Here is an 18,601-nt window from a genome sequence, read left to right as displayed (position 1 = left end):
TAACCTCGTTCCGTGGTGTGCGACCGGGCGGCGCGGAGGCGCGGCGGCGCGGCAGCGCGGCGTCGGCGGCAGATGCTCGGCCGATGGCCCATATCTCCGCTGAGAACGGTCACAAAGGGGAGCCGTCAGGTAATTCTGTGGCCGGTGGCCGGTAGTCATTTTTCAATCGCAGCCTCAATTGGATGATGGACCTCGCAGCTACCGCCCGACCCCCGCCTTCCGTGTGAAGAAGACTCGGAAAGTCCACTAATGTTACCAGAACCGGAGACTCCTCAGTCGGCAGTATATAACAATGTATAGATATATATGTTGTATATGAGATTCTGGTGATGTAGCTCAGACGTTTTGAATACTTTACACCACCGCTTAGGAATTACATCTTCATTTTGAAACAGGCTTATGTGTTACATAGTTTTTACCGATTACATTATGATATAGATTAAACGGATTCTTTTAATTATTTTCCAAGAAACCGAATGATATATAGTACATGCCTTTGTGCCTTTCATGTCGAAGCCTATTCATCCTTATAGCTTGCCTTGTCATTAATTAACACAGATTATTTAACCTCAGACAGCACAAACCACAGACCGCAGAAACCGACAGATACAAATCTACATTTTGTCTCAATGTCAGTACTCTCACTGTATATGGAAGACGAACCGGGAAATGCTAAAGTAATTTAATAAATATGATAATTAATAAAATTATATGCACATTTTTAAGCACTTACATAAGTTGCTTAATCAATAAAAAAAATCATTAATAATTCATAAGTGGTGGCGTATTTATTAAACGTGACATGAATTTTATTATTTAAAAAATACCGCTCCGCTCAATTTGAGCAGATTACAAGCTTTGTAATTAAATTATATCCAACAAGCGTAGTTTGTTCCAGGACCGGTTTTAGCATTTCCAGTCCATCCATTCATCCATCCGTCCATCTAAACATTCGCATTTTTATTAATAAGACGAGAAGAATTAGGGCTGTGTTTTTGTAGGTATACTTCATTTATCCTCGTGTAGTGTGTACGTGCTAGTTGGCCGGCCGAGTGACGCACGCACAGGGCCGCCTCGTCTGCATCCAAAGAGTCACGTCTTGCGCTCTCTAAAGGGAAATTATCTCATAGATTGGATTCAACAATGTCCAATTTCTTTCGCTGACTGATTTGAATTTAAAATTTCGGTAATTTATTTAAAAGCTCCGTATTTCGCCTAAAAATGTTTTCTCGCATTTTTTCTAAACTCAGCTAAATGCAATAAAATAGCTTTGTAGACATCATACATCGTGTATTGTTTGTTATTACATTTTAACACTATGTTATTTGACTTTATCGTAATACGAGAATCTGAACCAAAGAAAACTACCAAAACTAAAAATAAATAAATAAATAAACTACTAATTAATTTGCGAACAATTAAGTTGTCTTCTCTGGTATAGATTTTGACTGGAAAGTATCAGATCAGAATTTCCGTAAAATGTGAAGGCGTTCGTTGACCCAGTGTGCCGGGGGCGCACTGCACCGCTAGGTGGCGCCAGCGCGTGGTCGCGCCTCTCTCCCCAGTCTTTTTTTGCAATTTTTCAATTTGTTCGCTTTGATTGCTTTGCGGTTTATGTTTTTTGTGATAATTCTTCGGTTTCCTGACCCTGCGCTGCGCCTGCGCGGTCAAATACCTCTATGTGGTCAGTTGGCGTTTTACCAGCCGGCTCAATAACAACGGTATAATTAATATTTTGGTTTCAATAATAATTCTCAAATTAGCAAAGGCCATGTTTGTACGAATCCCTTAAAAATATATATGGTATGAAGTATACAACAATAACAAAAAACTTTAATGATATGACTTAAGCTTGACTTGACGAAGACTACCGACTTGACGCTAGCAACAACCTTCGTGTCTCATTATTCCCGCCAGTTATTTGATTGACGTCGCCGCAGCAAAGTACCTGTACCTACTTGTCGTTGTGTACTCAGCATTGACGTAGAGTGCGCACGCAAATAGTTACGGTCGTATTTCTGCTCGATTTGGCCTCAAATATTGACGGCGGTGTCTAACAAGGCGGCTGCAAACATTGACTCGGCCCTGATTTGTGAACTGTTTGCGCGCCCCATGTGTGCACGTGACGTCACTCACAATTGTCAATACAGCATTCGTGTTGGGACAAACTTTAATTACTTTGCGTTATTTACCAACGGTACCAAAAGCTTGTTGAAAAAAATTACGAAGTTTAGTGTGAGCTCTAAGTACTTTCTGATGGTTTCTTAACAGAGCTGTCGCTGCGACTAATTGAGTCACACTCATTAAGCATTTCGGTCCACTTTCGTCGACATCCGCGCACCGTCATAGCGTCACGTCACAATATATTTCGTCAACATAACATCTGTTAATTTACATATACTATCCTCTGCGAAGTAATTTAAAGGCGAGTGTAGTCAACCAGTCTGTTTCGTGCAATGCCAACGTATTCCATCACCATAAGGGTAGCCTCAAGTCCCTTTGTGGGGACATATATTATGTCATTGTGTCGTAGCGAAAAAAAGATTAACAAAATCCAAAACATAATTAAAATCGTTAAATTCAACACATTAAACTGATGTTTACAGTTAAATTCTAACTGAAGGCGACCTTTCATATTAACAGCAACATGATTATAGGCTGAGGTAGTTGACCGCGCACACTCACACAACCGCACAACTAAAAGATAACCATTTGGAAAAATGTTAACATTCAAAAACAAAATCTAACCTCAAAATAATCAAAGCAATGATAATATATATAATTGAGAAATAGAATCTCATAAGTAATAAATAACGTTACGAACATTGAACTACATTTAGGAGTTAACATAATCAGCTCGCTAAAAACATGTAGTTAGAATGACCCGCCCCCCCGATACAAAATGGTGCCGGAAGTTTTAAATGACAATGTTAGGATTATAACATACATAATATTCGAGGTCTGTACTAAAATTGAGGTCTCAGCTTTATAGTCATAGGACACGAAAGTTGTGTTTGTGTAGAATCAACCAAATAATATTATTTCGTTCTATTAAAATAAAATAATTGCATTCGTCGAGGAAATATAAAAACAACCCAAAGATAGCACACAGTTTGCGTGTAACGAAGCTATCGATGTCAATTACGAATTATTGTTATGGAACGAATGTCCATTGATGATAAGTTGCTTCGATGTCTATCTACCGTGTGTCACTAAGGAATGACCCCACACCACCCCACGTTGAATCCGGGCGACCACATAGAATATGTCTTTCTTATCGAGAGTTCAATCTACGTTATGACGCTACGTAATATGCAAAGAATGTTCTCGCTTTATATCGAATTATATCATTGTAAAACTAAGTACATATATTATAGAACATTCAAACCGAGCTATCGGATAGAACATTTTTTCTTAATCAAGATAGAAGAGCTACAAAAAGTCAATAACAGGAGAATATGCTCGGATGAGACCGCGTTCGTGCTAGTGGTAATATCTCCAAGGTATGTGCAAATGCTTCGTCTGCCGCCGCAAAAACGTGAGCAAAAAGTGTCCGGAGTTGTCGGCGGGCATCGCAGGCGAGGCTCGACCGGCGACGTGACTCAGCCTTTATTTGGTTTATCTACGCAACGACGCCGCGCCGGTCGCAGGTATTTTTAGACTCGCCTGATGAGCCATCTCTAATGATGCTATCAACTTTTGCATATGCAACATGTTTGCTCGCTGCACTTGCATGATACATACCTCGTAGTTAACTTTATGCATTACGCAGCAATTTACAGACCATGAGATTAAGGAAAATCAAACACTCCTCTGAATTCTCTGAAAGTATCTGAAATTGTACTACATATCGCAAAATTATAAAGAAGTGATCTGTTAGGCGACATGTCGGACGTTGGAACAGTTGAGCAAACAGAGCGCTCTGATGCTCGCGTAGTAAATACGTTGAAGTAATTACAAAGGGGTATTGTTGAGGCTCGGCCATTGTGCTCAGTTTGCAGAAGGCGGTGTCGCTCGAGGCGGCTGCTTCCGCCATCGCTTCCCTTTATTTTATTGTTTGTTGCTACGACCTAGTGCGAGACAAGTTGGCACTATGACCTGTTGTGTTGTTTGCCCTACGACCTGAATGAACAAGAACAACAATATTACATTTAAGGATTTTATTACCGATTTTTCTTCTATTTTTCTTCCGACCTCTGCCAATTTATCAAACAACTTAACTTATAAATTCTGAACATAATCTTGTATAACATGTATTTAACGTATGTTGATTAAAACTGTATGTGTGAGAAATGCGTAGTTTTGCGAAAATAAAATCTACCATCTGTTTGTGTAACAGTACATGAAACAAAGTTAAAACAATGTCCATGGTTTTATTGTTAATGTTGTTGTGTTGAGCGCGTAGCGAGCACTGCGCAGTGAGCAGCGAGTGGTGGAGCGTTGTCAAGTTGTCAATGACCCAGTTAGGGAGGTGTTTCGGCAGACGAGACACGATGCGGGCTCTGACATTGCAATTACACCACGACATTTATACAAATGTTATACATATAGATAAGCTCCTATAGAATACTTTTGATACTTTATGATACTACTAGATTTTGTTCCCGCGAAAAAATAATAATATAGACGATGTTACTGAGTGATAATTTAGCTTTCTAATGTCAAATGTACTTTTTACACCGATTTCAATAATTTTTGAGTTTATATGTTACATACAAAAATAGAAATCACAACCACGTATCGTTATTGAACACTCTTATGTTCAATTCATTAATAAAACCAACAGTTTAATATTTGAGACGGGCTATTGCCAAATTGACGTAATTTAACATTTGCGTAGATAAGAAAAATTGTGCATTATTTAGTGGAGCATCATGCAATGCAAATAATAAGAAAGGTTCCCGCATTTTTTGTCTAATTAGCAGCGTGAATTATTCATGACATAACGTCGAGCAATCGACAAGTCCGTGACCTCATGTTGTGACGTCATCTCATTAAACTTTAAGTTAAGTTACCTCACTTGACTAATAAAAAATAAACATAATCATGTAGACATATTAATATTTTGTGATACACTTGCGCATCTTTAAAATGTGAGTTTAGCAGACAGGGGTGTGGGGTGGGGGAGGGAGGTCAAAGGTTTGATCCGGAATCTCCAGCTCATTGCCGACAGACAGAGCAACTGAATGGTGAGTCACGAGACACGACTCGCGGCAGCTAGTGGACACTCACCAAGCAAAGGTGAGTAACTATGACATTTTAGTAACGTTTACCTTCATTATGCCAAGGATCAAAATAAAAACAAAATAATACAATAGACATTGCTGATACTATTTACAGATATTGCTTTGATAAATCCCTCTCAAATTTACAGCCACAAAAATATTCACGCAAACTGAAATAACAAATAACTTAAAATAAACTAAGATATTTATAGAACCTGTCGTTCTCAAGGTACACCTACGTAGCATTGAGAAATTCCCTCTTTAAATATTCCCACGTTAGCCAATGCGTCCCGTTACGTCCACACCTGGACTGTTGATATAGCCCGGCCACTGGCCACTTGTGTGAGTTGCCACCGCTGGCCAGTGGCCTCCAGCGACCGCCGCAACGAGTCCCTGCAGCCGGTTTAACTCCCAGCTTATTTTAAGTCTCAATAAGAAACAACAGCACGTCAGCACTAAGAAATAGTAAGCTTGTGCCGTTATGTCCCAAATCTCTAACATCCCGCCAAACCTAATACAGATCGCTACTGATGAAAAAACATCCTGCCCGATTCTTATCATCTTCATTGTTTCTTCTGACAACCACTCAAATGACGATATTAATCAGTACAAAACAATTTGTTAAGAAAAATATTAAATCAACTAAAATCCAGCCCCCAGCGAAATCATGCTATTCGAAACATATAAACATTGTTTTAGTAAAATAACCATAAATTAAAAAAAAACACCCAAGAGAGACAAATAAATTAATAAACTGAAATTAAAGTATTAAAGTGAAATAATACATTTTATATGTATATCATATATTACTATTATTTTATGCAATTTTATAATCGATTTGCACTATCTCAAAATCAATCAATCAATTTATCGACAAAATTAAATGTAGGATAAACATTCAAAAGGTAAAACTTACATGAAGTCACAGTACAGGAATAAAATAGCACAAAATCAAATAAGTTCCTTGTCAGAGTTTGCACATAAACACAAATTAGCACAAAATGTACGACGACGACAGGCAACGGTACCCCAACTACTTCTATTGAATATTCGCTGCGCTGTTCGGTTGTGCGACACACCGCGCTCTGACGTCACACCACCACTCGCCTGCGCCGCGCACAACACACTGACTGAACTCGCGCCAATATAATCATACAAAATTTCAACGCTCCAAACATAGCTGAGGTGTCCGAGTGGTTAAGGAGTTGGACTTGAAATCCAATGGGTTCTACCCGCGCAGGTTCGAATCCTGTCCTCAGCGATCTTTTTGTGTATTTTATTTTTGTGGAATAATTTATAGATTTTTTAAATAATGAATATGATAACATTTTAGTAACATTATATTAGTGACTCCAATCATATAAATTGTTTTTCAGTTCTTAAATCTGTGAATCATTACAATATTGTATTTGCCGTAACTGACTTTGTGATTACAAATGTAGGAATTAAAAGCCGCACAAATTTCGAATGGTATTTTGTATTAAACCCGTTCCGAGGTAACGCTTCCCTTCCATGTAAAAGAGGAGGCTCATTGGGACAAAGTGCGGGGGCAAGACAGGCACGGCGGTCACGGCGGGCACCGAGACAGTGACTCTAAACGTAAACACTGCGCTTGTTATCACTTAGCCAGCTTGCCAACCCCGCCGGCTGCGATGTAAACAGCGCACCAACATGGCAGCCACGTCTAAATCAACAAGATTTATTCTAATATATTTTTATTAATTTGTACAAAAAGATCTTATGCCATCTAAACGAACGCCATCTTGTTTTCCGAATCCTACTGCGATTTTTAATTAGGTTCGTTAGAAAAGCTATATTACTTCGAGATGGATATTGATATAGATCGTAATTACTAATTTATGAGTATGAGGATTGTGTTAATGGTATATAAGACATAGAAATAGTTGCTTATTTTATTCAATGATGTAATTGTTGTAAATACTAATATAATTATAGCATATCTATTCTCATTAAGAAGCATGTGTATTGTATTGTACTGAATCAGTTTAAGTTAACTAACAATAATTTCAAAGAACTACTAATGTTACTTTATCTAGCGTGTTAAATGGTCAAACAGTATTGTTTCTTGGAAAATACATGAATGTATGGAGACTATTGCTCTATCTTATTCATTACTAACTGACGGTCTTTTAGCCAGCAAATTATTGATATTTTTAATTTAACAACAATAAAAGACGATATTGTTTTTTTTTTAATATTCTGCGTTTTAATTTCCGTCTACGATACACTAATTTAAATGTTTTTGATTTTGTCTCGTAAAACTTACTTAAAACAATATTTTTGAAATTCTTCTCTTATTATTGTTATTCTATTTCTTTTGTTTCCGTGAAGTTAACTATATTTTTAGTGATTAAGACGTAATTATTTTCATTTTAATGAATTTACAAACTATTTTGTATTTTAAATGTTAATTAATCACCGAGTACTCATTTGTGCACATAAAATAAGTGTTCATTGATATTAAGATTTTCAACCTTGTAATAAAGTAGTGCGGTTATATCCACAGTTCTTAAAAAACAACTTCCTTGTTTAATGAAAAAAAATCTTCACAGAGGTAAAACGTTATAATTTAGATACAATAATCAATGGAGCTACAAAGAGGCTACAAGCAACAAGCTACAAGCAGCAAGTACCATCCAAAGATCGCAGTCAAACAGCGCCGGCGACCTTCGTGATACGAACATGGAATTTAAATTCGTCCTAAAATACGCGGGCGGTTTTCCCGATGTTGCACAACACACTGCGCCACTGTGGACGCAGCTGCCGGACACATATGGCACAGATTCGACTGTTGTTCAACTAACACACCTAATAAAATACTATTTTAATGTTAAACTCCGGTATGCGAATAAAAAATTAATCTGATAAACATATTTCCGCATTAATTAAGATTCCATTTGCTTCGTCGATGATACACGGAGGCAGGATCATAGCTTTTTAATCTTATAATAACCTTAAGTAAGTATATGAACCACTATGACCAAAGAGGATGTATTGTGTTGTGCTACGCGAGCCGGTTATCTCATACTATTATAAATACGTAATAGTTATTGCACTTGAAAATGTCGGCCATGACATGTTGTATCAGTTGACTGTTTAGCGCGTCTCTACGCACGCAGATACAGTTCAATGCAACAGCATTGATGCGACGCTGGCGTGGTGCTGGCGGGCGGGGGCGGGGTGCGGGCGGCTGGGGACGGAGGTTGCGGGAGGTCCTGCCCTCACGACGTTCACAAGCCACCGTTAATTATTATATAAACGTGGTGATGTTCACATCATTTGTACTCGAACTATATTCGTATGTTTATGTTAGGCCCATTTGTGTATTTTAGATCTAATTCACACCGGAGCCGGTCAGCGCGAGGGTCGACATTGGAAACATTTTTGACTGATTTCGCTTGTAAATAGTGACGAAAAGTAGGCATCTGTGTACAATGAGTTGAGAACAATAGAATTGAAGCTATAATAGTACCTATATGTTCAGATTCAATGATACGATAAATCAAAAGAACAAACTCCACGCGCGCATACTAATGTATATATGTAGAGGAAAACCCTGGGTGAGTCAGCAGCGCAGTTGCCTGGTGCTGCACGTGACACCAGCGCAACATCTCCTACACGACAACTGATGTGCTCGTCACAGGCACATCTTTACAAATGTATTAATACAACGTGTTTCCTAACAAACAAAACCAAACAATCAATATGACAAGATTCTAGTACCTACTGAGTTGAATACAAATGTTTTTAAATGTGTTACTAAAAACTCAACACGCTACGTCCACGTAACGATGATGTGACGGTTAAATTCGATTTAAAAAATTACAATTTATTTTCCCGGCGTCACATTGATTTGTTTGTTTCTGTAGGGTAGAAAAGTATTTTATATTAAAACATTATTCAGTAAACTTTCCAATTCATTATACTATTTTTGTAAAGGTTGGCGGCGATGCAGCTAAATGAAACAACAGATTTTCAATATGGGCGCGCACTGCACGTTCGACGGACGACATTCGGCTGCGAAGTGCCGACCACCCTCCAAATTCACTTTATTTTTTATATTGAAAAATTACCAAGTATATTTTTATCTACCTTGGTATAAGTTAGTAGTTAACAGATAACAAATAGTAGTTATTGAAATAATGTAGAATATAACATAATAAAAAGATTTTTTTATTATGTTTTATTTAGTACTTCGTCGTCCTTAGTGATACTTGTTAAGCACACGTCACATGTCGTTTTAGCATTGAAGTATATTCTATGCTATGACTACTTATTGAGAGTTAGGTATCGATCTAGGTTGCCTGTATTTTAGGAAAGCGTCGTCAAGGACCAGCTTGCAATAGTCGTTCATTGTTGGCCACTCGGCTAATCGGCGTTTAATGATGCATTAATAATAGCAAAATGAGTCTAAGAATATCGTCAGCTGGAAAATTATATAGACTATAACCTAAGTCGCCACAATCGACCAGAATTAAAAAAAAATAAAGCGATGCCATGCATTTATAATATAATCTTGATGTCTGGAGTCCAATGGCAAAACTTTCTACGTAGTTTCGTGTCAAAACATATTCTTTGATGATGATGAAAGCGAATCGAGCTCCGTATTACCCACGTTCTCTAACATATTGCGATCGTCTGCACGACACTCATGATCAGTTGTCACGATACTTGTCTTCTCGCCAGAAATCAAAGACATAAGAAAGTCGGAAACCTACAAACAAACAGTGTAATTTGAACCCCCGACAGTTCAATCGGATCACGTTCGTCGCGACACAACGCTAGTATAAGTTTAGTATAGTAAGTTGTGTTTCAGTTTTAAATTATATAACTTTGACCTTAATTAAAATAAAAACTAATAATGTGTGCTAACATAAAATATGAAAATCCAAGCGTCAGTTAATACATATATGAATGTGTCGAGGATGCATCTCGTTACTCCTATATTAATTACGACCGGGCGACGTGACGCGGCGTGACACAAATCCACAATATAAGCCCGGCCTCGGAGTGGGATTATACGGCAGATTATGCCCTGATGAATAGAATCAACCCCCACCCCTACATTTACACTGCGACCTCTCATCTCATCTCTTATGCTGTAGATGTTGTTCCATACTTTAATCCAAATCTCATCAAGCTCGAATGTAAATGTAAAATCTCTTATAACTTTATATCATATTTTAAAGAAAATAGTAAAAAAAATAAATATTGTGACAAGCCATGCAGGGGTTCACAGGTCATTGAATCCATACTTATTTGCCTAAAACTTGGTCCTGTATTACATTACAATATCTAGTTGGCCTCTCGCTGTGTGACACGAATAGTCTAATCATTTCGAAATAACTGCTCTAACTAATCCGCTAATCTCAGAACAGTCACTCGGCTAGTTCAAATCCTCGGCGTGTTACAAGGTCATCGTTGTCACGGCAACGGGCGGCGACGGCGGAAGCGAGGGGGACACGAAAGTAACGACTTTCACCAGCGGACGACGACGAGCGACGAGCGACCAGTGATCAGCAAACGCCGGCGACGCGACGGTGGACGGTAACGGTGCCGTCCGATTGCCATAATTACGACTTTATCCTAATTTCGTCTAGCGCGTAACGGTCCGAGCGGTCCTGCGACGACGAGCAGACGACTTCCAGTGTTCAGACAAAGCACTGTTACAATATAAAGTTCCCACCACACTAACTTACTCTGTGCAAGTTTTAAAATGTTAGAGAAATGCCTATCATAACCGTTTGAGTATATTGTGAGATATGCCGAGGTGCCACAATGTATTCCAAATTATGTTTACGCTCCGCCGACAATGGTGCCACGCCAAGTTAAAGCGCCAAATGTATTCTCGTCAAATCTTTATTAATTTGATGATTTTTATAATCGTCCACAATCAATACCGCATGTGCGTACATCTCATTCGCTTCTAATTTTACAACAAAAAAGGTTAAGATTTAGAAAAAAACTTAAATATTGAATGTTTAATCTAAGCTTGTTGAATCCTTAAGTAAAGTGATAAGCGGGACAAACGAGATGACTCACTATACGAGTACTACAGGTACAAATAAACTGAATACATATAATTTGTCTGTTCCTTATCTTGTTAGATGTGTGACATCTTATATGTAATATCACTAGCGTAGAGCATCATACCTGCAATACATGAATATGTCATTTCCGGCTTTGCGCTTGAAACCATAAATACTGTCATTTTGGGTAATGTCTATATTTGTTGTTGTTATGTAATATTATGATATAAATTATGAGAAAGTTACATCATACGAATAGATAAGTTCTTTGTGGAAACAAAAGTAGATACTTCCTTTACAACACAATATTGTGATTGGTCAAACAATAGGACATTTATTAATCAGTTTATATATCCACAACAAACATTCTAATATACATATGGTCACTTCCATAACATTATTGTTGGCACTAAAATAGCATTGTTTGTTGCCAAGTGTGATCCTTTCGACACGTTGCCAATCTATATTTAAGTCCCCTTTTTTGCCCTAGCGCGCTTAAATTTTTGTGCTATTTTAAAATGGTGCGATAAAATTGTGCAATATTTGTCACATATGCATAAACTATCATATACATTGCATTGCATTGCATTGTTATATGTGTTGGTGTTTTTCTTCATAATTATAAAGCGATGTATTTTTATTAAAATAATAGAAAACACAATAATGTAAAGTCTCACGTGTTTTAACGTTATCGGTGTAAGCAGACATAACAATTGCTATCGGCCTCCACATCTAGCTAGAGTATTACGTCCCGCGTGAAACGTGATAGAGTCGTGTTAGTGGTATCATCACGCTGATCTTAACCAGACACTAGAACAAGATACTAAGTACAACATTTAAGTTACGAAAGTTAAGTAAAAAAAACATTACTATTTAGTACTGCTAATTTAAGAGTAATAAAATGTTAACATATATGTTTGTTTACACAGGCGTGTCGAATCACAATGTAAAGGATGGTAAGTATGTCGCGGGGTCACAGGTGTGTCGCGGTCCGCCCTCTCTATACTCCGTACTCAAACAAATTTTAAATGATCACTTACAAACATCAATTCTAAACCAAATACATACAAAAGTGCAACAAAATAGACAACAGTTAGTATCAAGAGTGCAGATCCTGCCCGTGGCGTTACGTCACAGCCGTCGCTGTTAGCTGTCGCCGGTTGCAATTTCACATCCATTCACACGTTTCGTTCCACACCCACACATCTCCGTATCTAACAAACAAACTAAATTGAACGATTCAAATGTTTCCGGTCCAACAAAAACACCGGCGAAAGTTAACAGGTTTCATAAAAACTCGACAGCTTCGTGAGATATTGTCCGATGACAGACTATAGACAGAGGGTGCCATTGGCAGCGGAGAGCTGGCGAGTGGCAACTTGTTTTTGTGCACATCGTTTAACTTAAGTCATCGCAGCCACTTACTCCTGTCATGAGGCTAACGTAACACTTGGTAAGTTCCGTTCTCCGTCTTATTTTCAAATGAGCTGACTACTCTATCGTATATGAGAATGGTAAAGGATTCCTAATTCCGAGACACGATATGACATTTTGTTGATAATTACTGTAAACACAAAAAGCTATGCATAAGTGCGCCTGCAGTCTTCACCTCGTGATTGACAGTAGTGTTCATGTAACTATTTTACTCGAATTACCAATTATTTTCTAGTTAAAACAACACTCGGGACAAATGACGCGGTATTTTTATAATTATATCGTCCACCAAAATATACTATTCTTACAACTTTTTCACTAACAAACGTATATCATAAAATCGGCGGACCATGTGAACCTAGATATTGGGCACAAACAGAGGTGTTGTATGTTGCGGGGCGAGGAGGGGCGTGCGGGTGGGCTAAATTGCATCACAACAACGTGACTAACCATAAGGGAGTCAAGTTCACTTTCATCATCACACACAATACACCATCACCTTCCACAACACCATTACAAATTCAAGAAGTAGCTGTCAACGTTGTTGTTACGATCATACCTCTCCCATTTCTTTCACATCCATGTTGTACACAAACGTGTCCGTTTAGTGAACACTCGACAACAACGCAGATGTTTCAGGTCGTGTTAGGAAACATCGAGTGGGTGCAGCGTGCAGCGTGCCGTGGGGCGCGAGTCCGGCCCTGCCTGCCTTGGCGTGAGTCAGTGGGCAAGTTCAATGCCGCACCGTCGCCGCCGCCGCGCCCTCTACCGCCAGCCGCCTCGCGGTCTACAAAGTCCCTCAATGCCGTATGCTAATGTACTCCATATACTCAAAACAAAGATAAACTAACGAAAACAAACTTCAGTAAACAACTAACTTTGCATGTAAACACAAAACACACAACTATAAGTTAAGATTAGTTTTATAAAACGTTATCAGATGCCAGGCCAGGAGTGTTATTGAGTATATGTATCAGCTATGATCTAAGCCTTCGCGAGCACGTAACCAGTACGCTTTATATGTATGTTATCTATGTACTGAGCGGTGGACGGCGGAGGGATGAGGGCTGGCGTTGTCAACGTAGCGATAACGTTCGTCTGATAGACGATTAATGCTACGAGGGATAAATCAACTGAACATACAACTACATGAGGAACTCATTTTAAATCTTGACCTTAACGCGAGACTCAACGAAATGCTATAAAGACAATGTCATAAATTCTTATGTACAACAGCGGCAGTGTATGTTTATTGCGTGCACAGTGGACACAGGTCACGAACGCGAGCGCGACATGAGCAATGGAGTGCCCTTTACAATGGCCGCGCGTGTGTGTGCAGTGTCTCCATTTTCATATTCAAATAGCGCTTGGAAGTACTTTCTATGAGCTTATTACAGTTATTATGTGCGGTTACAGTGATAAGAACAGACAGCAAAGACGTCAGCCGAGGATCAATCAGCCGCATCCTATCTTTTTAGAGGTTATACGTTTCGCGTGCAGTGGCTACGCCCACATTACATTTTCTATCTTTCTGTTAATAAAATAAATAATTAAAAGCGTTATTTTAGTGTTATGTACTATTATTATGTAATGTGAGCAGCACATAGCTGAGCTGTGAGTCAGCGCAGTACGATAATTGCAGTCCTAGCGCCTAGCGCCTGTAGCCGGCCGCCGCTTGCGCAACTTTACAATGCTATTTCCCAAAGCTAGCGCTTGCGCTTAGTGTCTTGTAACAATGTGAACTTTTGGTTTAAAACAGTAAAAGTATTATTAGTCTTTTCAATTATTAAACTTTATTGAGAGTAAACTAAAACCAACAAAGTTGGATATCTACTGTTAATTTTAGTATAACAATCGAAGAGTAGATTCGAGCTTATAGCCTTAATGTTTGATGATTTTAATAATTTATTTTACGAATACCGATGAACTAAAAAGTATTGTATATTTATTCGGTACTTTTTACATATTGAACTTAGACGTGGGGTCCTGAGAGTTGGTATTGTAAGAAATACTTATCACAAAGTACAAAGTGTGAGTACTCTGTAACTAGTCAGAAAAGCCCGAGTCTCCGGGCAGCGACACGCCGAGCGTATTTAATATTCCGCCCTGAGGATAGCGCATATACGGACGTGAAAATAACATTCCATCGCCTATATCAAGCTGCGTGTGTGAAAGTGTTTTTGATGCAACTTTAGCTAATTATGTGAACTCGTACAATAGTCGGGACCTGCATTGATTTGATGTTTAATAAACATTTGTGTTTTATTATAGCGCAAACTTATTCAACTCTACCTTGACGAATAAATGGTAATTAGTTTCGGCCAAGCCGCGAGCCGCGCTGGATGACGCGGATCTTGATTTGTGTAAACAATTCAATAAAACCTTTATAAAACAGCAACAGTTAAGTAGTGAGATCGGCCCGGAAATCTGCTTAATTAAGTGCATTCATACACAAACATGACCGTACACAAGATGTACGTACTTAACGACATGTAACATCCATTCAAAATGCTCACTTCCGCTTCTCGGGGCTGCACAGCGCGGCGTCGTGCTCTGCCGCTGTGTAACGCTATTCTGTTGCTTTTCACTTGGTAATACGGTCTTCTGTCGCGTACACAGGTGGCTCAGGTATGCTGTGAGCATTGGGGACTCTGTACGTCATATTTATACACATCGGCTGCGACCGCGACGCAGCGAGGCTAGGACGCCACGCCGCCGCGCCGGTAAACCTGTGTCTGGGTCCACATTTTACATTCTCAAATAATAGATATTCTATTGGTGAAATAGGCAAAGCCTATAATTCTATATAAAACGTATAGTTCTGCCTATGGCCGCCTGCAAAGATCTCGCTCGTGTCTAAACCTCACTCCAATTAACACGTTAATTTTATGTAACGGATGCATGCATAGAAAAACATGAAAGCATTGGATGGAAGTCACAAGGACTTGCGATGAAGTGCGGGTGCGGATGCAGGGAGGCACGAGTGCAGCGGCGACTTGCAGTGCAGCGACGACGCCGACGCCGGTGCTGACTTATACCATATGACTTGCATAACCGGCTATGGTAATTGTGCGCAGCATCACGTGAGCGCGGCGAGGCGTGCGGACACACGTGAGGCGCGCGTCCCGTTGCATACGACTAGCGATGTATCGACTAATGTGCACGTGCTCTTATCGATCAATTATCGACGGAGCCCAGTAGAGCCTCCGCCGCCGCAGCCGCATCGCGCCGTGGCCGTCGTTGCCTCATTTTCCGCCCGACGGTTCCGTCTGCCGTCTTGGACGATTATACAATTTGTCGAAGCCGTTTTTAGTTATTATGTAAAAAGCGAGGCAGAGGTCATTGCGTCAGTGTTTAATATTCGCAGCGCGCAGGCAGCCTTCGCCTCAGGCTGCGGCGGCGACGACGGCTCCGCGGGATGATGAGCGTCGTTTGCACACCTAGCCCCAAAGTCCACCCCGCACCACTCGCACAATGAAGAATACTAGTGCAGCCTTAACAAGTTTAGTCTCAACAATTTTTTTTTGAATTGGCGCCAAAAACTTAGAAGGTGAAATACACATAATTAAAATATAATATTATATTTAGACACATCAGCTTTAAAAAATCTAACAGTGCACCCATAAAAAATATCCTGATTTTATTTCAGCAAGATCCTAGAATACTGCTGTAGAAGATTTAAAAACCTCAGTTACAATTTTAATAGAAATACTGCAAAAATATTTTTAGGGCCGTGTTCAATTAATTGTGCATTCGGAGGATAGTAAGCTACACTTACCGGCTCATCCTGTGCTCGGGCTTTCGAAGACGTAAATCTGTCAGCGGAGACGGAGTCGTGTGTTCAACGCGAGTCCATACCGTGCGAGCGACGTGAAGTGCAAGACGCGAGTGGCGCGGGCGGCAGCGGCGGGTCGCGGCTCGCGCTGTCCGGCGCCCCCGCCCGCGCGCGCCCCGCACCCCCGCGCGCCCCCTGCCTGCAGCGACCTGCATTCTGCGGATTTTGCGATCGCTCATCGCTCGTGTCCGCTGGGTCAATGTCCTGTCACTTTTTTTCTATTTCCTCGGCTTTGGATGTAGCACTAACTAGGATTGCTTTTCTAACAATATTTTTTCTAATAAACGACTAAAGGCACTATTTTCCTAATTAATATATTTTTCATACTTAGCCTAGCCTAGTTCATCCGCGCGAAACTTTAAAAAATGTTTTAGTTTATATATTATAGCATAGGTTCAGTGATAATATAATTTTGTAATGGTAAAATAATTTTTGAAATCGGTCTGGTAATTTTTGAGTTTATTCGTTACATACAAAAAATACAGATTTTACTAATCTTACCTCTTACTAATATTATAAATGCGAATGTTTAGATAAATAGATGGATGCATGGACGTTTGTGTGAAGATATCTCCAGAACGGCTGAACGGATCTCGATGAAATTCGGCATACATAAAGTCTGGAAGAAGTCATAGACGTAGTCGCGTGCGACAGCTAGTATCTTATAATTTGTCTTCAGTTTTTGGAGCAAAAGCTTCAGAAGAAGAACATTTATAAAATCACAAACGACAATTGGTAAAGTTAAAAGAAATGTAGTTATTTATCGATGAATAAGGATTATCCGTTGATTTTGTCTTAGAAAATACAAAATCACTTTAGTTAATTGGTACATTGCCACACTACTTGGTAGCTGAGTGAAGAGACTGACGTGCTATCACAGTCATGAAAACAGTCATTGAATTAGTTACACAAAGGACTTGAATGACACTGTCAGTCGTGTAGTTACTAGTGATGACTGATTAGTTTCTACAGCACGCGATTAGATTCGTCTCTCATTGCCGCCTAATCAATCTCACGTCTGGAAAATGGATAGAAATAAAATACATGTACTGGAAATAAATCTAATTTTTTATTAAAATACTACAATCAGGTATATAAGAAATAAATATAGCGTCGAAAAAAACGTAATGCAATGTTATTGTTTTTGTTATGTTAATTTAAAAAAGCTTAATATGATTCACTTGAATGTTGTAAAGTTATGGCAAATGTGAAAATAACAGTGATTTTTCTCTGCCGAAACACATGTATTATCATCCCTTTCATAGTTCTTGAAATAACTGAGACAGTAATATATTTTGTAGTAGCAGTATTCCGTCAGTGTAAACTGACTGTGAACTTGTAATTATACACGTATATAAGTATGTACATATATATGATAGTTGTTGATATTTAAATGCAATAAGAATGTATAGAGGTTATTCATTTTCTTTTTATTGACTCGCCATCATACCAATGTAATATTTCTCAATTGTATATTAAAATATTTGTGGACATTTTTTTTATTTGTAATTTATCACAGCGCTTTCTCGTTAATGAACATATCAAGAATCCTTTTATTAGACGTCAGAGGTCTCCTTGTTAATGATTCTAGAAAAATCAAGAAAAATTATTGAACAGTTACTTTAAATTGCCAATTTAGTTAAAATATCATGTTACATTAAAATCGAATATATTTTAATAATCAAGTGCAGTTATATTGCATTTTCCTGAGTAAGTATTAGGCATTAGGTGAGTGACCCAATGAATCCAATGTGTGTACAGACTGCAGAAATATTTAAACAACACAAGTAGACATTTTACAGTTAATAAATACATCTACATTAAGTAATAATAATAATATAACGGAGTCACAAAGTAACACTTTTATGATATTATTTATTTATGTATATTGTGTGTGTTTTACTTTAGATATTTATTTTAAACATGAGAGATAGGGCAACAGGTGGTATGAGCAGAAATCACTCGCATGAAGGATCTCAAAGGCTATTTCTATTTTATGGCTCGAGCACGCGGAGTAATTTACGCCGATCGCACCGCAAAATCATTGTACTGTAAAC

The 18,601-nt window shown here is 38.8% G+C and overlaps 1 protein-coding gene and 1 non-coding gene across 3 annotated transcripts in view; one reads left to right on the top strand and one right to left on the bottom strand.

Annotated features, from left to right (window-relative positions):
- The window catches only part of LOC106128367 (uncharacterized), a 30,308-nt gene extending 13,710 nt beyond the window's left edge, over positions 1-16,598 (bottom strand). The window contains exon 1 of one of the 2 annotated variants that reach the window (XM_013326714.1): positions 16,488-16,598. In XM_013326714.1, coding sequence (XP_013182168.1) covers positions 16,488-16,495 — 8 coding nt within the window. In that variant the 5' untranslated portion in view covers positions 16,496-16,598. Of the gene's footprint in view, positions 1-6,141; positions 6,362-16,487 lie in introns of those variants that run through there. The other variant, XM_013326715.1, reaches the window with a different exon arrangement.
- On the top strand, positions 6,405-6,486 carry TRNAS-UGA (transfer RNA serine (anticodon UGA)). The gene has a single exon. It is a non-coding gene; the product is annotated as a tRNA-Ser (tRNA).
- Positions 16,599-18,601: the final 2,003 nt, after the last annotated feature.

The sequence above is a fragment of the Papilio xuthus genome, unplaced genomic scaffold, assembly GCF_000836235.2.
Source record: "Papilio xuthus unplaced genomic scaffold, Pxut_1.1 DF828780.1, whole genome shotgun sequence".
In the NCBI taxonomy this organism is placed as follows: Eukaryota; Metazoa; Arthropoda; class Insecta; order Lepidoptera; family Papilionidae; genus Papilio; species Papilio xuthus.
This window is presented reverse-complemented; position numbering and strand designations above follow the sequence as displayed.